Raw genomic sequence first — 26,864 nt, 5'->3', positions numbered from 1 at the left:
CTGACCCCACCTGCCTCCCCTGACACCACCTGCCTCCCCTGACACCACCTGCCTCCCTTGACCCCACCTGCCTCCCCTGACCCCACCTGCCTTCCCTGACCCCACCTGCCTACCCTGACACCACCTGCCTCCCTGACACCACCTGCCTCCCTTGACCCCACCTGCCTCCCCTGACCCCACCTGCCTCCCCTGACACCATCTGCCTCCCCTGACCCAGCCTGCCTCCCCTGACACCACCTGCCTCCCTTGACCCCACCTGCCTACCCTGACACCACCTGCCTCCCCTGACACCACCTGCCTCCCTTGACCCCACCTGCCTCCCCTGACACCACCTGCCTCCCCTGACCCAGCCTGCCTCCCCTGACACCACCTGCCTCCCCTGACCCAGCCTGCGTCCCCTGACACCACCACAAATGATGTCAGGCACCTCACCAAGGCCTAACGTTCACACGACCTGTGCTTGTTTTATTGGCCTACTCAAAATTTATTCTAAATAGGTATTAGTACAGTACGTAGGCTGTTAGAGGAGGGAGGGAGGGATCCAGAAAAAAAAAAAACCCTTCCACCCCCCAATGGCTCAGGGAGCGACCGGCCGGCCACACAATGCCAGCTGTTATCTACACCCCATTTGTATTAAAAATTCTGTGAAAAGGAAATGTGTTCAAACTGTTTAAAATATGTACTGTATATATCACAATTTTCACCATTATTATTGCTCCAATATGACATTTTTCTAATAAAAAGGCTATTTTCAGTGTAGATAATGCGATAATTATCATTAAATTGACTCTTGGCATCTGACGACGAGAGGAGAGTGAGGTAGTGGGTGGTCTCTGTGGTCAGGTGCAGGAAGGAGGGTGGGGGGCGGGGGAGCATGGAGGCGCCAGTCATGTGTTGCCTCTACTGACACACCACTTGCCTCCTGACAACAACTCTCTCACCAATGCCCCCCTGACACCATTTTATCACCATTTCAGCTGGTTGTCAGCTGCCTGGCTGACAACCTGCCTCCCATGAGAATACGTAACTTATACCACCTGCCCCCTAACAAAAGACCTTAACTACTGACACCACTTGCCTCCTGGCAACACCTCTCTCACCAATGCCCCCTCACACCATTTTTATCACCATTTCTCCCTAGAAACAATGGGTAAAGATAATAAAACGCTATACATGTATAACTGTTTACACTCTGTTGATGACAGCCAGCTCCGACGCTCGGCCTCGGTGACTGCTTGGATGAACATTCCTCACTTAATCGAACATTTGTATGTTCCACTGAACATTTGGTACCGAATTCAATTGGTTCGGCTCTTTCGGGAATTCGATAGAGTGGGGTTCGTTAGACTGAGGAAGCACTGTAATGTGTAACTTCCAGAGAATAAGTCTAACAATGGGGACCTACATTAGTAAAAGTGCTACCTTGGGTAAAATGACAATGTAACATTCATGACATAACACAACATTCACAATATAACATAAAATGACTGTAACATTCTATGCGGTTAACATAGAATTGCTGGGAGGGGAGGGCCAGATGGAGGCCCCCCTGTTAGATTAAGCACTTGCCCAAAACTCTGTGGCTTTGCAGTAATGTAAGAACACCACTGTTATGTATTCTGACAAATCCAATGTACCTTCTTGTATATAACACAAACAAATATGTAAATAAATAAATATTGAACTAATAAATTTAATGAACTTTGGATGAGAAGGGATAGATAGTAAATTCTTTGGAAGAACAATATTGGATGAGAAGGGAGGATAGTAATTTACAGGATCCCTGGGATCCTCATGAAATTAATTGTTTGCGTATTTGCTATTTGTACCCATAGGATCGAGCTGTTAGCTCTTGGATCCCGCCTTTCTAACCATCTGCTGTCTAATGTACTGACTCCCGACCTAATTTTCTCTCTTATCTAGTATTACACTTACACATTCACAGGATACAGATTCTGAGAATCTGATTCCTTTCACATCACTAATCTGATGTCTTTCTGCTGACGTAGAAAGTCCTCTGTCATATATGGTGCAATAAACGCATCTGGCCTTGTTGCTTTCTATTGATAATAACTTTAGTCTCCACAAACATGTGTGCTCGGGTGACATTTAAGAGGCATTCTTAATGGTTCAACTATAGACGAATGTGATAGAAATGCTACTCGAATTTTGTGGTCTTAATTCTTACCTGATCTGAAATGTTAATTAAAATGTTTTACTGGTTACTGGTACAGTAGTAGTTCTGCTTAGAGCTAGCTATACGCTACTAATTCCATTTGAATACTACAATTCTAAAACATCTTTTCATGCACTCAAAAGATCTTGAACTTATCAAGCGAGTAGTGAATGTAAATAATCTTCAAGGGATGAGTATGGGATGCACAATAGAATACCACTCACAGGGAGAGTGTGTGGTGCACAATACACTACCACTCCCAGAAAGAGTATAGGGTGCACAATAGACTACTACTAACAGGATGAAACTATGATATTCGTGCCCTATTTTGGGGTAAATAAAATACATGATTATTTCCAGAATATATACTTTAGTGACAAATATTTGAAAAGATATTGTATGTTTCAGAATTTCTGATGGTATAGAACATATTAAGGTTTATATTTAACCATTCCATCTGTTTCCGTCCCGGGTTCGGACCTGGCTGGGCCTTGTTTAGGGCTCTTGGGCCGCTCCTTGTCATTCCCTCCAGAAGTGTTGCTGCGGTTGTGGTCCCGCCTTCAGCTGTTCATGAGGGGGTCCCGGGTTGCTCAGCGGCTGCTCGAGCAGTTGTGTGGGAGTCTGAACTTCGACGTGCTGGTCTGCCTGCGGGGTCGGGTTTGGCTTCAACGTCTATTTGGTTCCTCGGAGACTCCCCTTCCGCCTCTCTTGCAATCGTTGGGTTCGTTCCTCCGGGGATCTTGTGTTGGTGCTGCGTCACCAGCTTCCTCTTTGGGGTTTTCAGGGTTCCGTGCCTTGGCACCTCCCCGAGCCTTCGCTCCATGTGTTCACAGGTCATCTCTCGGCTGGGGCTTTGTGACCAGTGCTCACCAGGTCGGCTAGGGATGGTGGGGTCTGTCCGTCCATCGGGCTCACAGCACGGTTTGGGAGTTCGTGGCTGTTTAGTTTGCACTTCGGAGGGTTTGGGTCACTCGGTGCTCTACCTTTCAGCTCCATTCGGACTGTTCTCTGGCGGAAACCCTGGAACCACAGGGTTTCTCTTAGGTGTTGACCTTTGGGGTTGGTTCCTTAGAGTGGCTCGTTTGCTGGATTCTCGGGGTTTGGCTAACCATGATGTTCATGTCTGGGGTGTGTCCTGCGTCCTGGCAGACAGCTGTCTCGGTTCATTTCTCTGTTCGCGGATTGGCCACTTGTCGCCGACTCATTTCATTGGCTCTGTCGAACGTATGGACTCCTAGCCATGGACGTCTTCGAGTCGGCGTGGTCTAGGCGTCGCCTATTTTATGTGGCGCCCTTTCCCGCCTGTGAGGCGTTCATGGTGGATGCCTTTCGGCAGGACTGGTCGAGGTGGGGGTACCTGTTCCTCTCCTCCCGGTCCAGCTGTTGCTTTGGGTTCTGGCTTGGTTGGAGCCCATTCCCATGAGAGTAGTCCTTATGGTTCCTTGATGGCCGGCCCAGCTTTATTTTCAGACGCTGCTTGATAGGTGTCCAAATCCGGGGCGTTTTCCCGCGGCCCCGCCTCTTTTGGCAGGTCGAATCGGTCCTATACATGACTGGTTCGGCCTTCTCATCGGTTCTTCGCGTCTGGTTTTTTTACCCGGGTATCACCATCTCTGTGGTGTGGTGAGCCGCTCCGGCTTGCGTTCGGGGTGGACGTCACATCTGCCCCGTTTCGTACGCTTTTTCGTGTTTTGTTTTACCTCCGGCCAGCTCATGCGTCGCCTAAGCCGTCCTGGTCCTTGATCAGGGTGCCTTCTTATCTTCTCCTCAGTTTGTGGTAGCCCCTTCGGTTCAGGTTTCTGCTCTTTGGTACTGGTGGTAGGTTTGTACGTTTGCAGCCTTTCTCCGTCCTGGCGACGGTCAAGACGGCTGCTTTCTGGAGGGGTTCTTGGGTTATTGGTGCTTGATTGGCTTGGCCGGGGGTGCGTCCTGTGTTATCCGGTTGCACTTTTTTGCCGTTTCCTGCGTACCGTGTCTGGGGATGCGTTTTGGGTTGATCCGGTTCCCCTCGTTCCCTGTTTCAGGGCTCGCGTCTCCCAGGTCGTCCTCAGAGTTTATCAGTTTCCAGCCTAACTGATGCTAGGCAGCCGGCACGGTAGGTCCGGGGCTCCCCCCTCCCCCTCTCGGGGCGGGAAGGGCTGCGTGGACGATCGGTGCGGCAGTAAAGTGTGATGTTTGCTTGTTTCTTTGGGATTATAGGGAGTTTCTGCCTCTGTTCGGTTTTTTGTTTTAGTTTTTTACCATGTGGGGTTTGTTTTGTTATGCCTACCTTTATGGGTGCCTGACACCGGTCGATGGCAGATAAGGAAAACCCCAACCACAAGGGGGTTTTCCCAGGGCCATTGCTCCCTGAAACCTCTCTGAAGGGGCCCCAGGTTCTGGCACTGGTCCCTGGAAGGTCTGAACTCCTTAGCTAATGTCCCAGTCTAATATAACATACATTAGCCCGATAAGCTCCAGGGAGCCTCCGGGGCTCACCCAGAAAATGGCGTTTCATTACATTCAACACTGGTTTTCTGGGGGGAGCCCCGTCGGCTCCCCGGAGCTATCCCAGGCTGATATGCTAATGTCAGACTTTGGCATCAGTCATGTGTATGGAGTTCTTAGGCCTACCGGGGACCACGGCCAGAACCGGGCCCCCTCAGAGAGGCAAGGGGAGCAATGGCCTATAGAAGCCCCCGTGTAGTTGGAAGCATTCTATGTCTGCCATCGACCGGAACAGGCACCCAGAAAGGTAAGCGCCCCAAAACAAACCCCTATTCTGGTTAAAATTGCTACCTAATACCGAACTAGTGGATAGAACTCCCCAACCGAAAACAAGCAAATTAGTGTGACGTCACACACTGCCGCGCCGCTGTCTGCGCAGCTCCCCCCTCCCCGGGAGGGGGAAGGGGAAGCCCCAGACCCCCCGCGCCGGCTACCCACACCTCAGTTCTTGAGGCTGATGCTATAGGCGATGGTCGTGTGCTCTGGCTCCGGTGTCGCTACTGCACTGTGCTTTGAGTGTGGTGTTAGTTTTGTGGGTGCGAGAGCCAGGAGTTATCTTCAGTACTCGGGCTGCATGCGCCTAGGGCTGCCTTCCCTAGGTGCCCTGTAAGTACTGCCCTTGGGGCTTGGGGCCACCTTCCACAGGCTCCTCGGGGTCTGCCTCTGCTGGTCCGTTTTACCTTTCGGTTTTTCGGCCGCCTGTTGGGCTCTTGGGTGTTCTGTTCTCCCTTGTTACCGGCAGGTAAGAGGCAGTTTGCACTGGTAGGGGCGCAGGGTGCTGCTCAGCTTGTAATTCCCGACATCGCGGCCGGCTCTGTTCCTTGGGGTTCGCTGTCCTCTTGCGGGGTTTTGTTTTTCTTTTTGTTTTTGCCTGGTGGGGGGTTCTGTCATTTTATTCAGTTTGTTTTTGCCCTTCCACTGTTCTCCTCGGTGGCGCCCCCTGCTAGGTCCCCGTGAGTGTACACGTCCCTGGGGTTCAGCTTTAGAAGTTTGCTTGGTAGTTTTGGGCGCCGGTTTGCAGCACCCTGCCTGGGACTACCTGAGCGCGAGTCCTCTTAAAGTAAACGCTCAGGACCCTGGGAATCCCCTAGGGGGCGCGTGGGTCCGATGGATGTGACCCCGGAGTCCCCACTCGCTGTGTGCGAGTTTGAGGGTTGCTCGGTCCCCTTGTCTCAGGGTGACCCTCATTGTTTTTGCCTCTGCCACGCTGCCTGTTGGGTCGGTGATACTTTCGACCCCGAGTCCTGTGAGTGTTGCTGCTTGCTTGTGACTCAATTTACCCAATCCTCTGATGATTCTATTCGGGTACAGGCGGCACGTGCGTTGCAGTCTAGGTTTCGTCTGTTGCAACGCGCTCGGTTGGTTGCTTCCCCGGATGCCCCGGGGCTGCCCCGCTTTGCTTTTCGAGACCCGGACTTGGGGGTGGGGGTCGCTTCGATCCTGGTTCAGTCCGCACCTCCTCGTCCTTCCCCTTCTGTTCGTTCTGGTCCCCTGCCCCTGCTTCCGGCCCCGAAGCGTCTGAGGGTTTCGGGGTCGGAGCAGGGGTTACTTGATCTCGAGACTCGGGCAGCTTCGGGGGTTGCCCCTTCCGGGGGGGCGGCAGAGGCATTAGAGTCTTGTCTCCCGGCCGAAGCTTCAGGGTCTGACCAGTGGGCCCCCCTTCCTCCAGCTTTTCCGGCTGCTCCGTCCTTGTCTTGTGGGGTCGGGGCTTGGGGAGAGGACTCGGCCTCGGGTCCTGTGGTGACGGACCTCGAGGCTGGGGAGGGGCTGACTTGGGGGCCTTGGGCCCCGCTGGACCCCGCCTGGGTTTTTCTTCCCACTGAGCGGGGCTTATTGTTACAAGGAGTGGGGTTTTCTTTCCCCCCCTCTGCGTACGAGTTGGATTTGGTGTCGGCCCCTCCCCGGGTACGGTTCCGTGTTCCCCCAGGTACGTCCGTTCCGTCCTTCCGGAGGTTTTCGGCTTATCGCATCCAACCTGGTGTGGTGCGAGCGGCCTTTGCAGCTTACCTCCTGCGTGACCCGGATTATGCCTCGGAAATGGATCCGTCCACGTTCAGGTTTGGGACTTCGTTCCCTTTCTGGCTCCGTTACGAGGTTCCGGAGTCATCCTGGCTAGCAGACTGCCCCTTGTTTGGTCTGGATTCCTGGCATTCCTTCTGTCGTTCCCGCACGCTGGAGTGGCGGGAAGCTTCCACGGTGCTTCAGGTTTTCCTGGGGGGTGAACTTGAGTACCTGAATGAGTGCTTGTTTGCCCCTGCCCTTCCCCGCGATGTGGGCGTTATTCAGCTCCATGTGCAGGTTCCCTCCCTTTCGGCGGCACTCGTGGCGGAGGACTTGCGCGCTCGGGGCCTTTTGTGTTCGGCCTTGCGGTTCTTTTCCCTCCTGGAGCTGTCTTCGGATTGGCTCGTGGAGGATGTGGGGACGCTTGGGTCCGTCCCGGGGTCCGGCACCTTGTCCTCGGCTGCGCGTTCGTCGGCTGCCTTGTTGAAGCTGTTCACGCCGATTTTGCGGGATGCGGTTTCCCTGTTCTATGCTTCCCGTCTCGTGTGTCGGCAGGTGGTGCTGGGTTCCTCCGTGAAATCTGCTTGGGCTCTGGCTCTTAGGCGTTCTTCACCTTTTTGTCCTCTCCTGTTTGGGGAGTCGGCCGTGGCGCAGTTTATTCAGGCTGCGTCGGCGGCTTGTCGTCCGATGTCGGACTTGTTGGTTTTCCGGGGGTCCCGGGGTGGGTCTTCCCGGAAAGGTCGTGCCAGGGCTCGGGGTTCCTCTCGTCGTGGTAGGCCTCTGGTGTCAGGTTTGGGGTTGGCTCCTCCTGCGGACCCTCCCTCGTCTGGTCGGCGCGGTGTTCGCGCTGTGCGGGGTTCTGGGTCTCGTAAGGGTCGCCGGCCCTTTCGCGGTTTGCCCCTTTGACGGGGCGATGGGGGGGCGGCTTGCGCTGTTCGCCCGCGCCTGGTCCCACGATTCGTGGGCCTTTCGGGTCGTGTCTCGCGGCCTGCGGTGGCGTTGGGTGGCCCCTCCCCCCTTTGGGGGGTCGGGGCTGGCGGGGCAGGCTTCTTCCCCTGCGCTCTGTCGAGTCGTCTTGGAGTGGGTACGCTTGGGCGTCGTCGAAACGACGTCGTCCCTCAGATGGGTTTCCCGTCTGTTTCCGGTTCCGAAACGGGACTGCGCGGACCTGCGGTTCATTCTGGACTTGTCCCGTCTGAACCCCTGGGTTCATTGCCCCTCCTTTCGGATGACTACGCTGTCTCAGGTTCGGCTCCTCTTGGAGCCGGGTGCTTGGATGGTGTCCCTGGACCTCCGGGACGCTTATTGGCATGTCCCGATTCATCCGCGGTTCAGGGACTGGCTCGGTTTTGTAGTGGGGCGTCTGAGTTACCGCTTTCGTTGTCTCCCGTTCGGGGTGAACCTGGCACCTCGCGTGTTCACACGCCTTACACGGGTTGTGGTGGCTCGTTTGCGTCTCCTAGGTGTTCGGGTGTTGGCCTACCTCGACGACTGGCTGGTTTGGGCTCCCAGCCAGTCAGCTTGCTTGCTAGCCAGGGATTTGGTTCTTTCCCAGCTCGCCGGGTTCGGGTTCTTGGTGAACTGGAGGAAGTCCCATCTGGTTCCCTCTCAGGTTCGGACTTGGCTGGGTCTCGTGTGGGACTCTCGGACCGCCTCCTTGTCTCTCCCTCCGGAGTCTCTCCTGCGGCTGCGGTCCCGCCTTCGTCTGTTTCTGGAGGGCCCTCGGGTCACCCGGCGGTTGCTCGAGGGGCTGTGCGGGAGCCTGAACTTCGCGATGGTGGTCTACCCGCCGGGTCGGGTTTGGCTTCGACGGCTGTTCTGGTTCCTTCGGGGTTCCCCCTTCCGCCTCTCTCGCGATCGCAGAGTTCGACCCCCGGGGGACTTGCGTCGGTTGCTGCGTCACCGGCTTCCTCTTCGGGTTTTTCGGGGTTCAGTGCCTTGGCGCCTACCCGAGCCCTCGCTCGATGTGTACACGGATGCGTCGTCTCTCGGCTGGGGTTTTGTGACCAGTGCTCACCAGGCCGGCCAGGGGCGTTGGGATCCGTCCTTCCGTCGAGCTCACAGTACGGTGCGGGAGTTCGCGGCAGTGTGGTTTGCTCTGGGGAGGATTCGGGTGGCCCGCAGATCGACGATTCGGCTCCATTCGGACTGCTCTCCGGTGGTTCATTGCCTGAACCGCGGGGGTTCGATGCGGTCCTTGTCTCTTTGGGGTTGGTCGCTTCGGGTGACTCGTCTGCTGAGTTCTCGGGGTTTGGCTCTCCTGGCGGTTCACGTACGGGGCGTGTCCAACGTCTTGGCCGTCGCCCTGTCTCGCTTCGTTCCCCTCTCCACGGAGTGGACGGTCGACGACGAGTCCTTCCGTTGGCTTTGCCAGACGTTCGGGCGCCCCGAGGTGGACCTCTTCGCGTCGGCGTGGTCGCGGCGTCTTCCCGTTTATGCGGCGCCCTTCCCCGATTGCGAGGCCGTCGGGATCGATGCCTTTCGGCTCGACTGGTCGAGGTGGGGGTTCCTGTACCTCTTTCCCCCAGTTCGGCTGTTGCTCCAGGTCCTGACTCGCTTAGAGACTTACCGGGGGAGAGTTGTCCTTCTGGCCCCTTGGTGGCCGGCCCAGCCTTGGTTTCAGGCGCTGGTTGCTCGGTGTCCGAACCCGAGGGTTTTCCCGCGGCTCCGCCTCTTTCAGCAGATCGGGCCGGTACGTCACGTAGCTGGTTCGATCTTCTCCTCGAGTCTTCGCGTATGGTTTTTTTGACTCGAGTCTATCATCATCTCTATGGTGATCAGGTGGCCTCCTTGTTGGTGTCCCACCTGAGGGCTTCTTCTCGGCGGCAGTATGAAGTTTCCTGGCGGTCCTTCCGTTTCTTTTTGCGTCTTCGTCGTGTTAGCTCCTTGTCTGTTCGGGTGGTCTTGTCCTTCCTCTCGTGGTTGTTTCAGGACCGTCATCTTATGCCTAACACTGTCGCTTCGTATCGTGCGGCGCTGGCGGAGCCGCTTCAGCTTGCTTTCGGTATCGATGTTACGTCTGCGCCGTTTCGCAAGCTGTCTCGTGCATTGTTTCACCTCCGGCCTGCTCATGCGTCGCCTGAGCCGTCCTGGTCTTTGGACAGAGTGCTCTCTTTCCTTTCATCTCCTCGTTTCGTTGTGGCCCCTTCGGTCCAGGATTGTTTTTCCAAGGCACTTTTCTTGTTGGCTTTGGCCTCTGGGGGTCGGGTAGGGGAGCTTCATGCTCTCCTCCGGCGCAGGGGTTTCTGCTCTTTTGGTCGTGGTGATAGTTTTGTTCGTTTGCAGCCGTCTCCTTCTTTTCTGGCGAAGAATGAGACTGCTGCGTTCCGGAGGGGTCCATGGGTGGTTGATGCTTGGTTGGTCAGGCCGGGGGTGCATCATGTTTTGTGTCCGGTTGCGGCGCTTCGCCGTTATTTGCGCGCCACAGCTTCTGTGTCCGGGGACGCGCTGTGGGTTGATCCGGTTTCCCTTCTTCCCTGTTCGCGGGTTCGGGTCTCTCAGGTCGTCCGCAGGGTTATTAGGTCTAGCCAGCCTGCGGTCTATCCCCGTGCCCATGACGTTCGTAAGTTCGCGGCTCTTGCTGCCGTCTTTGGGAATATGTCTTGGTCTGATATTCGGGCGCGGGGATTTTGGCGGTCGAACAGGGTCCTGGCTGCTCGTTACCTTGTGAATGTCCCTGGCCCTCGTCGGGCCTGTGTTGCTTTGGGTCGGCGGTTGCAGCCAGTTGTCTCGGCTTCGAGTTGAGGGGTGAGCGACGACCGCCTCCCGGGTAAGTCCCTCTTTTTCTGTCTGTGGGTAGTTAGCTCCGGGGAGCCGACGGGGCTCCCCCCAGAAAACCAGCGTTGAATGTAATGAAACGCCATTTTCTGGGTGAGTCCCGGAGGCTCCCCGGCATCCCTCCCTCCCTCCGGTCGGCGGTTTTTCGCGTTTTTGACATCCAGCCTCAAGAACTGAGGTGTGGGTAGCCGGCGCGGGGGGTCTGGGGCTCCCCCTTCCCCCTCCCGGGGAGGGGGGAGCTGCGCAGACAGCGGCGCGGCAGTGTGTGACGTCACACTAATTTGCTTGTTTTCGGTTGGGGAGTTCTATCCACTAGTTCGGTATTAGGTAGCAATTTTAACCAGAATAGGGGTTTGTTTTGGGGCGCTTACCTTTCTGGGTGCCTGTTCCGGTCGATGGCAGACATAGAATGCTTCCAACTACACGGGGGCTTCTGTAGGCCATTGCTCCCCTTGCCTCTCTGAAGGGGCCCGGTTCTGGCCGTGGTCCCCGGTAGGCCTAAGAACTCCATACACATGACTGATGCCAAAGTCTGACATTAGCATATCAGCCTGGGATAGCTCCGGGGAGCCTCCGGGACTCACCCAGAAAATGGCGTTTCATTACATTCAACGCTGGTTTTTTGCCAGAATTCCCCACCCTATAGCGGGCAATATATGCCACTTACGTTTTTTTTATTATTTTTCCCATGATCAGTGAATACAAATTAACAGGTTTAGAAGGAAATTTTTTTTTGGGTATGCGCCTGTGGGTGACAAATGCTAAATAGCCCAGCGCCATACAAGGGTTAAGAGAGTATATAGTAATGTGATGATTTTACATTTTTGTAAAGCCACTAGCACACACATTGTTTCGGGCAAATCCTTAATCTAACAGATAATTTTAAGTAGATATTTTCCAGTAAAATTGACAACAAATGTTACAGGTACATTGTGAGAAATTTTGACACAATAAACAAAGATTAGATTAGTACTCAATAATAACAATACACTATAATGACATGGATTACTAGGTACATTGGGATAAAATTTCAGGGATTATCAATTATAAACAGGTAGAAATATTATACTTTTTATGCCAATAGAAGCTGCTATATGGGGACCAAAGCTCAAAATGAGTGTGTATTTAATTCATATTATATTAATCAATTATCTTATTATTAAAATATAAAGAAGAATATCAGGTTTTATTATAATCATTTTGATGAGTTTGCAGAGAGTCAGCCAGCTGCATATGTATGCAAAGATAAGTACTGTATATATAATAAATTTGTAATCTATTTCCTTGTCAGGATTTTCGCTTAGCAGGAGGTCTGTTGGAGCGATTAATACAAGATGACCCAAATTCTGCTGCTGGACTGTACTCTGCACTTGGACGGCTCTGTTTACAACTGGGTGATGTAACCGCAGCTCAGGTCATGACGCTTTCTCTAATTTCAGTTCTTATAATTTAGCATTATTATGACTAGGTTTAAAAGCCAAATATTTATTCCCTGCACTTCTAAATTTTAACAGCCCATCCTCCTGTTTAGATAATACTTACTGTAACGATGTGGACCATCATACACATATTGATGTAACGATCCATTAGAAAGTAGAATTTGGTACTATTGAATTTGGACAAACCAGAAAAGGTTTTGTATAGTATTTAGTAGCTAATAAAATCTGACCTAACCTAACCATCCTTTGGCCTAATACACATTATCGGAGGCCTACTATAGTATACTGTATATATATATATATATATATATATATATATATATATATATATATATATATATATATATATATATATATATATATATATATATATATATTGTGACGGTAACGCGTTGGTGTTCAGCTGTTTAAGGCTAGGGGTATGGCCTCGTCACATAGTTATAAAAAAAAATATAGAAAAACTGGAACTTCGTCTGTGGTAAGGTAAGGAGAAGACACACAAAACACAAGTAAATTTTAACAATGAAATTTTAATTAAGTTAAATAAATCAAAACATAAATAAAAGGGACAAACAAATTCGTATAATAAAATCAATCAATCAAAATAATAAGAATAATTAAATGACACAATGAAAAGTTACGTTAAGGCAAAATAACAAGAAGTGCAATACAAAAATAAAGGTAAGGTGCTGGAATATTGGCTTTAAGCTACCACCTCTCTCAGTATACGCTAACGTCTAGCCGGGAGGAGTGGTAACCGCGGAAGCACAGAATATTCTCAGGTCTGAGGTCGTGGCGACCCTAGACATCAAGTAGTATGGGGGGGGCGAGTGCAGTTGCAGCCAGACCGGCGACCAATCAGCGGAGCCGGTAATAAGACAGGTAGTTTGGCGGTTTGAGTCTGATCAGGTGTCTCTGGCTGCATACGTTTTGCTTGCTGGCAAACCTTGCTGGTGTTGTTGTCGTTGTTGGACATTTCTTCCATAGTAGTTATATATATTTGTTGCGACGTATTTGTGGAGGGAAGAGCAGGCTCAATCTCTTGAAGGAGATTATCGTCACAATATATATATATATATATATATATATATATATATATATATATATATATATATATATATAATATGTGGTATAGTAGGCCTAGGAATATTTAAGTTTGGTTTTTGGCTATATTTTCTGTGTGGAGCTGTTGGCTCCCTGAAGCTATCCAAACTGACGTGCAATATTAGTTTGGGGTCATCAGTCATGGGAGTTCTGTGCCTACCGGAAACCACAAGCCAGAACCTGGCCCCCTTAGAGAGGTGCAGGGAGCAATGGCTATGAGCACTTTACATTTAAAGTACAGTACTGGGTATGTCATAATTGCCATCAACCAGGGAAGGTACCCAGAAAGATAGGCAAAACAAAACCCCAATCTGGTGAAAATTGCTACCTACGTCTAAACAAAGCATAATAACTCCCCCCCCCCCCTTCCAAAACAAAAAAAACAAGCACCCCTGCCCCTCCCCCCCTGATGGTGGGGAATGGGGTGCCAGCTCACCACCTCAGTTCTCGACTGATGTGCATGGCAGTCAGCTGTCACCTCTGGCCTTGATTTCCTGTTCTGGATTTTGCCCTGTGTGGCTGTACCAGCAGTGTGTGTGGTGTGGTGACCAGGTGTCGTCTTCTACGCAGAGTTGCATGCGCTTAGGGTGGCCTTCTCTAGGTGCTCCGTAAGTACGACAGTGCATCCTCACTCTAACTAACCCCGCTCTAGCGAATTCCCGGAAGATCCGAAGAAATTGAATTCGGTACTTAATGCTTAGTGGAACATACAAATGTTTGATTAAGCGACGATTGTTCGTCCAAGCAATCACTGAGACCGACCTATCATAGTTGATGACAGCCACTGTCATCAACTATGATTCACCAAAGTGTAAACAGTTGTACAGTATTATATTTTGCTTACTCATTGTTTCCAGTGAGAAATGGTTGAAGAATGGTGTCAGGGAGGCAGGTTGCATCATTGATGAGGATTGGAGTCTGAGGGCAAGCGGTGTGGTGTATACTTAACATGTACTTCCAATTATCATTCGTTAAGTGTTGTAGTAATGATTCTCTAGCTAATATGCCCTCCTAACTTGTGGATTACAACACTACTCCCCCTCCTTAAACACCCATATGCATCATTGCAATGGTGCCATTGGTGCAAGAACCTGGAGGATGCACCCACCATATATGTACAACTTAAAATTCTTCCAATAAGTTCATCATGCACACAATGGACTAATTTAAAAATTTCCCTGACATGACTCACAACACTTCTACAACATATACATTAAATTTGCATCATAGCATGGGTAAAATAGTCTGTAATATTTTTTACCCATCCCCACAATGCACATACAGTGGTACCTCGGAATGCGAGTGTCCCTGTATGCGAGTTTTTCGGAAGACGAGCAGGATTTACTCCAAAAATATGTCTCGGAAGGCGAGGGTTACCTCGGGACGCGAGTTTGTTGATACGTGTACAGGCCGACTGGCGCGTGGTGGCATGGCGATCGCGCCTCAGTTTACCAGTGTCTCGTGTCCAGTGACTATCCCACCTGAATTCTTCACAAGGATTTACAGTTTTTTATCGGTTTTTTGGCCATTTGAGCATAAAAGTTGTCATTATATATCTTGCCATGGGTCTCAAGAAAGCCATTGGTAAGGTTCAACCTAAGAAAATAGCTGTGAGTAGAGGCAGTAGAGGATGTCCCTTCTTGATTAAGAAAATGTGTGAAGTATGGGAAGAACTGCAAAGTTTTGTTGAAAAAACTCACCCAGATAAAGCTGTAGCAGGCCGTTGCATTGACCTTTTAAATGATAATGTGATGTCTTACTACAGACAAGTGTTAAAATGTAGGGAAAAACAAGTGTCATTAGACAAATTCTTAGTAAAAGAAGCAAGTCCTAGTGGTATGCAGGCAAAATGTGCCAGAGTGTGCATACCAGTGAAGTCCTCACTGCCTGATGTGATAATGGAAGGGGACTCCCCTTCCAAACAGTAACTCCTCTCTTCCTCCCACCTCCTCACCATCTTCCATACGCCTACAGCATTCAACAGCAAGGTAAGTAATAACTTGAACATAGTTTTGTAGGTTTATTTAGATGAATTAGGTATAAAAATTTAGTTTGATGTGGGGTTTTTGGGGTAGTCAGGAACGGATTAATTCATTTCCCTTTATTTCTTATGGGGAAATTAGCTTCGGAATGCGAGTTTTCGGAATACGAGGCGTCTCCAGGAACCAATTAAACTCTTAAACTGAGGTATGCCTGTATACCTAAACTGCTGACATATAATTACATACATACATAACCATAAAATTACATGAACCAGAATGCTGGCCCTAAACAAAATGACACTAGTTATTAATATGTACACAACACATATATATCTAAGGTTCTTCATCCTTAGTAACACGTTAATAAAAATTTTACATCTTGCCCTGTACTGTTCACATAAGGGCTTACAATGATCACACACAATGTTTCCCTAGCTTCATCCACAAATGGCCGCATCACTTCTCTTATCTTCGTCTCCCATGATTTCTAGGTCATAGATCCTCCATGACCCAGACAAAACCCAGGCTGTCCAGCCTGGTGAATGTTGTCAATGTCCCATCGTTGCTCTGAGCTAACATGATCCTGGCATCCAGAGCAACGGAGATTCCTACCCTAGGGTCATGTCCCCTCGGGTCCATGCTGCCATCTTGTTCCAGGGCACTAACCCCAGAACACTGTAGATACCTCACAGCTCTCGGATCATCCTTCCTTGTTGTGCTCACCACAGCTGTAGCACATTGCTCTGACCCCATCTGCCCAAAGTGTGTCCACCTGTACTCACACCTTCCCGACCGCTGTATCTGCAAAATATTCCCTCGATCCCACACATACATGATACCCCCTCGGCTCCTTACTCTCTTCCCGTATATAGCCTGAGCGCAGCTGCAAAGCCATTGCAGCAGGCCCTTATCCCTGCTTTGATGTCAGGGGGCGAATCTCGCCTAAAATGTCACGTTGGCTTCACTTCCTCCCTCCTTTTTTTTCTAGAGTAAAACTGAGTGTAGCCTCATGGCTTCCCTTCTACTCTACCTGAAGCTCTGTGATGTGATCCCGGGGGACCTTCTCAAGCCTACCACTTAGTAATGGTGCCGATGAGGTAATATATATACATACACATATACAATCACAATAAATACCTCATTAAAATAATTTCCACTTATGTCATTAAAGTATCATACTGCCACTGGCTCGCCTCTAGCAAGATTCCTGTAACAACTTAATTAATGAGAAATTAATGTATGTACTTGGCGCGCCCACTGCAACCACCAACACCTGAAATTTTACCTTGTAATCTTATCCATAAGACTTACCCACTCGGACTTAATTAATGAAAATTTTAATTAAAATAATGAAATTTTATTAAGTCTTGCTAGACATATCGACTTGGCTCACCTACTGCAGCCACCAACTCCTGCAATTATCCACATTGCATCTTATCAATAAGACTTATCCACTCCGACACACCATCACCTCTGGTCATCCCAACCACTGATGACCTCATTATAACACCACACATCCCCACAACCACTTCCTGCATCCTAACGCACCGACCTTGCTACGCCAATACTCACCTTACTGACGTTGCCGGGTGTGAAGCGTTGTAGTAATCATTCAGTATTAGGTGACTTGGGCAGAAGTTATGAGTGTAGGTGGTGACCGCGGAGGTCAAGTGGTTTATGGGTATTGGAAGTTTATTTAACTAAATAGACTCTGACAAATAATAACATATAAACATACTCTATTTAGTTAAATAAACTTCCAGTACCCATAAATCACTTGACCTCCGTGGTCACCACCTACACTCGTAACTTCTGCCCAAGTCGCCTAATACTGAATGATTACTACAACGCTTCACACCCGGTTAGTCTTACATTCAATACTCACATACTGCAGACTTAACTTGGTCACTAAGATCACATCAGGCTCCCGCATAGTTGTCTGCTACACTTCGTTGCTGCCACAGACGGAGATCCGGAGGACTTACCAGTTCCACTCCCACAACCAGACTCTTTTCAGCCAGATATAGCCTCAAACATTTCACCCCGCCTCTCAAGGAAGGTATAATCCAATTAACCTTGTTCCAAGAAGCGGTAACCATGTTCCTAGAAGCCCGAGTCCTCTTCCCTGGAATTATTAGTCTGGCCAAGCAGCTGCGGTCTTAATCCCTTGACCTTTCCTGGATGTGTGACCTTAATTTGTATACTTAACATGTATTTACAATCATCATTCAATAAGTGTTGTAATGATGATTCTCTAACTAATATTCCCTCCTAACTTGTGGATTACAACAGTGGCAGGTGGTGGCAGGGGAGGCAGGTGGTGTTGTAACAAACTGGGTTTGTTGTAGGGAATTATTCAGTATGGTTTCTCATAGACTTTGGGGGTGGAAAGTATGGAGTCAGGCGGTAGTAACCTGACTCGGGGAGCATGGGGTATCTCTCCTGGGATTAGCGGTTAAGATTACAAAATGGCCGGCGCCCTTGTCTTAATCAACGTATAATGAATTATTTTAGAGAATTCAGTAATTTAGAGAAATTCAAGTATTCATTCAAATGGTATTCAATAGTATTCCTGTTCAAGCACCAAGAGTATTCTCAATTGCCGAAATAATGAGTAAGTCACCATCAGTGAAGTCACTAGCAAAGGACTAGCCTTGGACGCAGAGCAATTATGACGACCCGGGATCACGGGTCACCAAAGCCTTCCACAGTTAATAATTCTCAAAGTTCAAATAGCCATTTTGTAATTGGAAATAGCCTTTCCCTAAGATGCCTGTACAATTACCTTCAGTAAAAATAGTTCAACCATCTGGGTTGTTCAGCACAACAGAGATTAGTTGTTCAACTTAAACCCTGCTAGTAAACTAGTAACCTGGTGTAGGAATACCCCTCTGGCTTCAGTGAGGAAGGCAGAGCTACGTAGAATTTGTGTGGGCCGGTCAACAACTGAGGGAGGTCATCCCACTCTCACCTCCTCCCATATAGATCAGTAGAACACCAGTTGGTCGCAGTAAAAGGTATAGTTTGCTACAGTTTGTATAGGGAAGTAGTTCATTTCATGCCTCGATAGGGAGTGTTAAGCATAGGGAGTGATTTTATTTAGTTTTTGTTTAGATTTTGCATTAATAAATATTTAGCTTGTTATTTGCATTTTATTATCTCCATGTTTTCATGTTTCTCATGTCCTTGTCACGTGGTCTCCACGAGTCTGAGTGTTAGTTGGGCCGCAAGCCTAAAAAAGTTTTAGAGTTCAGTTATCCCTTTGTTTGCTATAATTTCCCACACTTAACGTAGATTCTTCCCTCCTTTTCCAAGTAATTGGGGATCAAGCCCCAAGGTTTTACCGAGTGATTAATCGGTCCAAACCCCTGTTAATTGGCACTTCTGGTTATTATGGTCTGGTGGTGGCAGCAGAAGGAGATTCTTGAGTTTGCTAGGAGTCTAGTACCACGTCGCGAGGCTGTAGAATGTTAGCCGATCAAACGGCTAAGACCACGTGGCGTGGGATTCGGCTAGAGTAACTAGGGTCCCTTGGTATTAAGTGAAGAAAATAGAATACTGGCAGGGTTAAGGGTGATTATAGAACCAATCAGAGACGAGACGATACCTCCCCCAAGTTACAATGTCAGGGGAGGCAGGGGGTGTCAGGGGAGGCAGGTGGTGTCAGGGCAAGACAGGTGGTGTCAGGGCAAGACAGGTGGTGTCAGGGGAGGCAGGATGGTGTCAGGGGAGGCAGGTGGTGTCAGGGCAAGACAGGTGGTGTCAGGGGAGGCAGGATGGTGTCAGGGGAGGCAGGTGGTGTCAAGGGAGGCAGGTGGTGTCAGGGGTGGCAGGTGGTGTCAGGGGTGGCAGGTGGTGTCAGGGGAGACATGTGGTGTCAGGGGAGGCAAGTGGTGTCAGGGGAGGCAGGGGGTGGCAGGGGAGGCAGGTGGTGTCAGGGGAGGCAGGGGGTGGCAGGGGAGGCAGGTGGTGTCAGGGGTGGCAGGTGGTGTCAGGGGTGGCAGGTGGTGTCAGGGGAGACATGTGGTGTCAAGGGAGGCAGGTGGTGTCAGGGGAGGCAGGGGTGGCAGGTGGTGTCAGGGGAGACAGGTGGTATCAGGGGAAACAGGTGGTGTCAGGGGGGGCAGGTGTTGTCAGGGAGGCAGGTGGTGTCAAGGGAGGCAGGTGGTGTCAGGAGAGGAAGGTGGTGCAGGGGAGGCAGGTGTTGTCAGGGAGGCAGGTGGTGGCAGGTGGTGTCAAGGGAGGCAGGTGTTGTCAGGTGCTGTCAGGGAAGGCAGGTGGGGTCAGTGGGTGAGCTCTGGTTATCAGTTAGCATCAGAGAAGGGGAGGGTGTGAGTGGAGACCTGTCCACCCACCAGTTATGGTGGTCTGCTGACTCCGCACCACGTGGCTGCCTCGATACTATACTAACTTGATGCTTTTCACAAAATTATGAGAAAATTTTACCATTTCAGTGGTTTGTAATACATCGCTCTATCATATTCCTTAGTCAAAATGAAGAATGCATAATAAATGGGTGTCAGTGGTGAGGGGGATATATTATGGGGGTTAGGAAGTCAGCTAGCTTTTTTTTTTTTTTTTTTTTTTTGTCGGGCGTGTTGAATGAGACGCCTCTAAGTCTGGCCCTTCTCCACGCTGCTGCCTCCATACACCCAGTACTAAAATTGAGAATATTTTACCATTTTAGGTGCTTGTAACTCTGCTTTATTATATTATGTAGTCAAAATTAAGAATTTTTAGTAGGGGATGGTGTCAAGAGAAGTCTGGTGGTGGGGGATGGTGTCAAGAGAAGTTTGCAAGTGGGGAATGGTGTCAAGAGAAGTTTGGTAGTGTGAGATGGTGTCAAGAGAAGTCTGGTAGTGGGGGATGGTGTCAAGAGAAGTTTGATAGTGTGGGATGGTGTCAAGAGAAGTCTGGTAGTGGGGGATGGTGTTAAGAGAAGTCTGGTAGTGGGGGATGGTGTCAAGAGAAGTCTGGTGGTGGGGGATGGTGTCAAGAGAAGTCTGGTGGTGGGGGATGGTGTCAAGAGAAGTCTGGTGGTGGGGGATGGTGTCAAGAGAAGTCTGGTAGTGGGGGATGGTGTCAAGAGAAGTCTGGTGGTAGGGGATGGTGTCAAGAGAAGTTTGGTAGTGGGGATGGTGTCAAGAGAAGTCTGGTGGTGGGGGATGGTGTCAAGAGAAGTCTGGTGGTGGGGGATGGTGTCAAGAGAAGTTTGGTAGTGGGGATGGTGTCAAGAGAAGTCTGGTGGTGGGGGATGGTGTCAAGAGAAGTCTGGTAGTGGGGGATGGTGTCAAGAGAAGTCTGGTGGTGGGGTATGGTGTCAAGAGAAGTCTGGTGGTGGGGTATGGTGTCAAGAGAAGTTTGGTAGTGGGGGATGGTGTCAAGAGAAGTCTGGTGGTGGGGGATGGTGTCAAGAGAAGTCTGGTGGTGGGGGGATGGTGTCAAGAGAAGTCTGGTGGTGGGGGATGGTGTCAAGAGAAGTCTGGTGGTGGGGGGATGGTGTCAAAAGAAGTCTGGTGGTGGGGATGGTGTCAAGAGAAGTCTGGTGGTGGGGGATGGTGTCAAGAGAAGTTTGGTAGTGGGGGATGGTGTCAAGAGAAGTCTGGTGGTGGGGGATGGTGTCAAGAGAAGTCTGGTGGTGGGGGATGGTGTCAAGAGAAGTCTGGTGGTGGGGGATGGTGTCAAGAGAAGTCTGGTGGTGGGGGATGGTGTCAAAAGAAGTCTGGTAGTGGGGGATGGTGTCAAGAGAAGTCTGGTGGTGGGGGATGGTGTCAAGAGAAGTCTGGTGGTGGGGGATGGTGTCAAAAGAAGTCTGGTAGTGGGGGATGGTGTCAAGAGAAGTCTGGTGGTGGGGGGATGGTGTCAAAAGAAGTCTGGTGGTGGGGGATGGTGTCAAGAGAAGTCTGGTGGTGGGGGATGGTGTCAAGAGAAGTTTGGTGGTGGGGGGATGGTGTCAGTAGTAGGGGATGGTGTCAGTGGTGGAGGATGGTGTCATTGGTGGAGGATGGTGTCAAGAAGTTTGGGGGATGGTGTCAGTAGTGGGGGATGGTGTCAGTGGTGGGGGATGGTGTCAGTAGTGGGGGATGGTGTCAGTGGTGGGGGATGGTGTCAGTGGTGTGGGATGGTGTCAAGAGAAGTTTGGTGGTAGGGGATGGTGTCAGAGAAGTGACTGATGATGAAGAGCTGGCAGATTATTATCGACACCTAAATGGCATGAAAGATATTATAATGAAGCAGCAGACAATGGAGAAACAAACTAAAATTCAAAAGATTTTGGTACGGTTTCATAGTAGGCCTACAGAACCAGCACCCAGCACTAGCAAGGACTCCCTTTGTGAGTCAGGTGCAATTTTCCTAATGGAAATGTGTCCTGGCATATGTATAAAAAAAAATTAAGAAGGTTGTTGGGGCCCGACTGATGGAATGAATTCCGCACTGGAATGAATCGGCTTCGCCCCATATAGTTCATTCAATTGAGGACACACTGTACTAGTAAGTGTTTCTGGGGGAAGTCCTGTCGGCTCCCGGAGCTATCTGGGCTGATATGAATGTATTAGACCCTGGCATCACTCGGGTGCATGGAGTTCTAAGCTTAGTATTTGGCCACCCTTGGAGTCAGCTCAGGTCTTGTTGCCCATATTTGCCTCTGGATAGGGAGAAGTTTTCGTCACTGGTTGGGGCGCACAGCTAGTTGTCACCTATTTTAGCGGCCGGCTCTGTTCCGCCTGGGTACGTTGTCCTGTTGTGAGGTTTTTCTTTTGTTTTTGTTTTCCTGCCAGGTGGATGGTGGGGGTCTGCCTTGGTCACCCTCTCTTTACATGGGTCTCACCCTTGTTCTATATTGTGTTTTGGTGGTCCCCCCTGCTTGGCCCTCATGAGTGAACATGTCCCAAGGATTCAGCTTTAGAAGTTTGCTTGGTAGTTTTGGGCGCCGGTTCGCAGTACCCTGCCTGGGCTTTCCTTAGCGTGTTACCAAGGTTAAGGACCCAGGGAAACGCCACACAAGGGGGCCTCGTGGTCCAATGGATGTGACCCCTTAGTCCCCTCTCACTGCGTGCGAGGTTGCTGGTTGTTCTCACCCCTTGTCTCAGGATGGTGATCACTAGTAGTGCCCCCCGCCATGCTGCCTGTTGGGTGCTGCTTTTGACCCAGAGTCGTGCAATGTTTGTTTTTGTACGTGCTCCTAGTCACCCTGGTTGTTGAACCTGTTGTGAGGGTGCAGGTGGCAGGAGTGTTGCATGCTAGGTTAGGTTGCTGCAATGCGTTGAGTTTGTTGCTTCCCTGGATGCCCTGAGACTGCCCTGTTGGGGTTTTCAGGACAGGGAATTGGGGCTGGAGGTCACTTCACCTTCCTCCCTACTCCCTTTTTGTGGGCCGGGTTCTCCCTGCCCTGGCTTCCGACTCCGACACTCCCGGGTTTCGGGGGGGGGGGGGGGTTTGTTGGTGTTGAGACTCGGGCAGTTTCAGGAGTTTCCCCTTTTGGGGTGGTGGCGGAGGCATTCGGGCTTGTTCCCCCTGCCGATACAAAAGGTCTGACGAGTGGCCCCCATTCTTTAGTGTTTTTCGACTGCCCCGGCCTTTTCTTGTGAGACTGGGGCTTTGGGGGGATAGCTTGGCTTCGGGGTGAGGTTCCGGAGCGGGGAAGGGGTTGACTGGGGGGCCTTTAGGCTCCGTTGGTACCCGCCGGGGTTTTCTACCCTCCGGGCGGGGCTTGGTTTTGCAGGAGGAAGGGTTCTCTTTCGCTCCCTCCTCTTCCAATTGGATTTGGTGTCTACCTCTCCCAGGTTCGGTTCCATGATCCTGTGGGCTCTCGATTCTGTCTTCCAGAGGTTTTCAGCTTCCAGCATCCCTTCTCATGTGGTGTGGGAAGTCCTTGCTGCTACCTCCTGCTCGGCCCAGTTTCTGATTTTGTGTTGGATCTGCTTTCCTTTGTGTGTGTGGATCTTTTTGTCCATACTGGCTTTGTTACGGAGTTCCAGAGTCGTCTTGGTTGGCTGACTGCCCACGCTTTCGTTGGGGGGGGGGCCACTTTGCGCATCTTAATGCATGTTTTTTGTTCCTTCCCTTCCGCGGGGTGTGGGCTTGTAGCAGCTTCTTGTGCAGGTTCCTTCTCTTCCAGCTGCGTTGGTCGCTGTGGATTTATGTACACGTGGCCTGCTGGCCACGCTGTATTCTGCTGTACTCTCTGTTTTTTACCCTTCTCGGGCTCTCCTTAGCTTGGCTCAAGTTGGGAGTGGTGGCGCTTGGGGCTGCCTCTGGGTCTGGTGCTTTGACCTCGGCGGCACAGGTGTTGTCTGCCTTGTTGCAGCTGTTTGCACCTCTCCTGCAGGTTGTGGTTTTTCGCGGATTTTGCTTCTCGACTTGCGTGTCGGCAGGTCGTTTGACTACTTTGGTTTCCAGTTGGGCCTTGGCTCTTAGGTTGTCTTGCCTTTTTGTCCTTCACTGTTTGTGGAGTCTGCGGTGGTGCAGTGTCTGCTTGCAGTTTCTTCTTGTTGTCGTCCTATGTCGGGCTTGTTGGTCCTCCGGGGGGGCTTGTTGGGGAGCCTTCCCGGAAGGGTCGTGCCAGAGCCTGGGGTTCTCGCTTGTTTCCAGTCCTGAATCGGGACTGCGCGGATCTCCGGTTCATTCTGGATTTGTCCTGTCTGAACCCGTGGTTCTTGTTCCTCCTTCGGATGGCTCCTCTGTCCAAGGTCCATCTTCTGTTGGAGCTGGGTGCTTAGATGGTGTCTCTGGACCTCAAGGATGTGTATTGGCACATCCCGATTCACCGGGGTTCTGGGCTCTGTGTTGTGGTGGGGTGTCAAGGTTGCCACTTGGTTGCCTTCCTTTCGGTTTGCATCTGGCGCCTCGAATTTTTACACGCCTTACCCGGGTCGTGGTGATATGTCTGTGTCTGTTCAGTGTTCGGGTGAACTGGCAGCAGTCCCATCTGGTTCCCTCTCAGGTTCGATCTTGTGTGGGACGCTCAGACCATTTCCTTGTCTCTGTCTCCGGCAGCTCTGCTTTGCTTGCGTTCCCGCCTTCATGCGTTCTGAGGGGCTCCTGGGTCACATGGCAGTTTATGCTCAAGGGTTTATGTGGGCGCCTGAACTTTGCCATGATGGTCTAACCAGGCTGATATCGGCTGCTGCGTCACCGGCTTCCTCTTCGGGTTTTTCAGGGGTTCAGTGCCTTAGCGCCTACCCGGGCCTTCGCTCGATGTGTTCATGGACACGTCGTCTCTGGGCTGGGGCTTTGTGACCAGTACTCACCAGGCCAGCCAGGAACAGTGGGGTCCATCCTAGTCTTTGGACCGGATGCTCTCCTCTTCTCTTCGGGTTTGTTGTGACCCCTTCGGTTCAGAGTTTTTTTCTAGGGCTCTCTTCCTGCTGGCATTGGCCTTTGGGGTTCGAGTCGGGGAGCTTTGTGCTCTCCTCCGGCACAGGGGTTTTTCTGCTCTTTTGGTCCTGGTGGTAGTTTGTTCGGTTGCAGCAGTCTCCTCTTTTCTGGTGATGTTTGGGTCTGCTGTTTCTCCGGAGGGGCCCTTGGGTTGTTGCTGTTTGGTTGGTTGGGCTGGGGGTGCATTGTGTGCTGTGTTCAGTTGCGGCGGCTCTTTGTTTTCTGCACGTCTTCGCCTCTGTGGCCATTGTCGCACTTTGGCTCGGGTCCCCTTCCTTCCCGTTCCGGGGTTCGGGTCTTTTGGGTCATCTGCAGGTCCTTTGGTTTGGTCTGTTGTGTTATTTTTGAGTTAGGGCGTGTGGTGTCTGCCACTCGGGTTCTTCCCTCTTTTTCCTTGTCTTTGGGGAGTTAGCTCCCTTTTTTTTGGGAGTTAGCTCCCAAAACTTTGGGGAGTTTTCTGGGCTCCCCCCAGAAAACCAGCGTTGAATGTAATGAAACGCCATTTTCTGGGTGAGACCCGGAGGGCACCCCAGCATCCTCCCCCCCCCCCTCCGTCCAGTTAGCGGTGTTTTCGTATATTTCGACATCCAGCCTAAGTACTGAGGGTTGGGTCCTCCGGCGCAAGGGTCTGGGGCTCTCCCTTTCCCCTCCCAGGGAACGGGGGGGGGGGGGGGGTTGTGCAGACGGCGGCGCGGCAACATGATGATGTCATGCTAGTTGCTAGTTTTTGTTTGGGGAGTTCTGTCCACTCGTTCGGTTTTCGGTAGCAATTTTCACCAGTATAGGGGTTTATTTTGGAACGCCTACCTTTCTGGATGACAGACCCAGTCGATGGCAGACATAGAGTGCTTCCAACCACACGGGGGTTTCTATAGGCCATTGCACTTCACGCCTCTCTGAGGGGGGACCAGGTTCTAGCCGTGGTCCCCAGTAGGCAGAACTCCATGCACTTTGACTGATGCCAGAAACCTAAATAAGTACATATCAGCCCGGATAGCTCCGGGAAGCTTCTAGGTCTCATCCAGAAAATGGCGTTTCATTACATTCAACGCTGGTTTTTTGCTGGGCTTTTCTGGGGGGAGCCCCGTCGGCTCCCCGGAGCTATCCCAGGCTGATATGCTAATGTCAGACTTTGGCATCAGTCATTTGTATGGAGTTCTTAGGCCTACCGGGAACCACGGCCAGAACCGGGCCCCCTCAGAGAGGCAAGGGGAGCAATGGCCTATAGAAGCCCCCGTGTAGTTGGAAGCATTCTATGTCTGCCATCGACCGGAACAGGCACCCAGAAAGGTAAGCGCCCCAAAACAAACCCCTATTCTGGTTAAAATTGCAACCAAAAACCGAACTAGTGGATAGAACTCCCCAACCGAAAACAAGCAAACTAGTGTGACGTCACACACCGCCGCGCCGCTGTCTGCGCAGCTCCCCCCTCCCTGGGAGGGGGAAGGGGGAGCCCCAGACCCCCCACGCCGGCTACCCACACCTCAGTTCTTGAGGCTGATGCTATAGGCGATGGTCGTGTGCTCTGGCTCCGGTGTCGCTACTGCACTGTGCTTTGCGTGTGGTGTTGGTTTTGTGGGTGCGAGAGCCAGGAGTTATCTTCAGTACTCGGGCTGCATGTGCCTAGGGCTGCCTTCCCTAGGTGCCCTGTAAGTGCTGCCCTTGGGGCTTGGGGCCACCTTCCACAGGCTCCTCGGGGTCTGCCTCTGCTGGTCCGTTTTACCTTTCGGTTTTTCGGCCGCCTGTTGGGCTCTTGGGTGTTCTGTTCTCCCTTGTTCCCGGCAGGTAAGAGGCAGTTTGCACTGGTAGGGGCGCAGGGTGCTGCTCTGCTTGTATTTCCCGACATCGCGGCCGGCTCTGTTCCTTGGGGTTCGCTGTCCTCTTGCGGGGTTTTCTTTTTCTTTTTCTTTTTGCCTGGTGGGGGGTTCTGTCATTTTATTCAGTTTGTTTTTGCCCTTCCACTGTTCTCCTCGGTGGCGCCCCCTGCTAGGTCCCCGTGAGTGTACACGTCCCTGGGGTTCAGCTTTAGAAGTTTGCTTGGTAGTTTTGGGTGCCGGTTTGCAGCACCCTGCCTGGGACTACCTGAGCGCGAGTCCTCTTAAAGTAAACGCTCAGGACCCTGGGAATCCCCTAGGGGGCGCGTGGGTCCGATGGATGTGACCCCGGAGTCCCCACTCGCTGTGTGCGAGTTTGAGGGTTGCTCGGTCCCCTTGTCTCAGGGTGACCCTCATTGTTTTTGCCTCTGCCACGCTGCCTGTTGGGTCGGTGATACTTTCGACCCTGAGTCCTGTGAGTGTTGCTGCTTGCTTGTGACTCAATTTACCCAATCCTCTGATGATTCTATTCGGGTACAGGCGGCGCGTGCGTTGCAGTCTAGGTTTCGTCTGTTGCAACGCGCTCGGTTGACTTGGGGGGTGGGGGTCGCTTTGATCCTGGTTCAGTCCGCACCTCCTCGTCCTTCCCCTTCTATTCGTTCTGGTCCCCCGCCCCTGCTTCCGGCCGCGAAGCGTCTGAGGGTTT

The 26,864-nt window shown here is 51.3% G+C and overlaps 1 protein-coding gene across 4 annotated transcripts in view; it reads left to right on the top strand.

Moving 5' to 3' along the window:
• The window catches only part of LOC123757619 (protein CASP), a 285,090-nt gene that overhangs the window by 198,052 nt on the left and 60,174 nt on the right, over positions 1–26,864 (top strand). For 2 of the 4 annotated variants that reach the window (XM_045741432.2, XM_069326986.1), the window contains one exon: positions 11,733–11,855. The exons of the other annotated variants lie outside the window; for them this stretch is intronic. In XM_045741432.2, coding sequence (XP_045597388.1) covers positions 11,733–11,855 — 123 coding nt within the window. The remainder of the gene's footprint in view (positions 1–11,732; positions 11,856–26,864) is intronic. 4 annotated transcript variants of the gene reach the window in all.

The sequence above is a fragment of the Procambarus clarkii genome, chromosome 19 (genome assembly GCF_040958095.1).
Source record: "Procambarus clarkii isolate CNS0578487 chromosome 19, FALCON_Pclarkii_2.0, whole genome shotgun sequence".
NCBI classification, from domain to species: Eukaryota; Metazoa; Arthropoda; class Malacostraca; order Decapoda; family Cambaridae; genus Procambarus; species Procambarus clarkii.
This window is presented reverse-complemented; position numbering and strand designations above follow the sequence as displayed.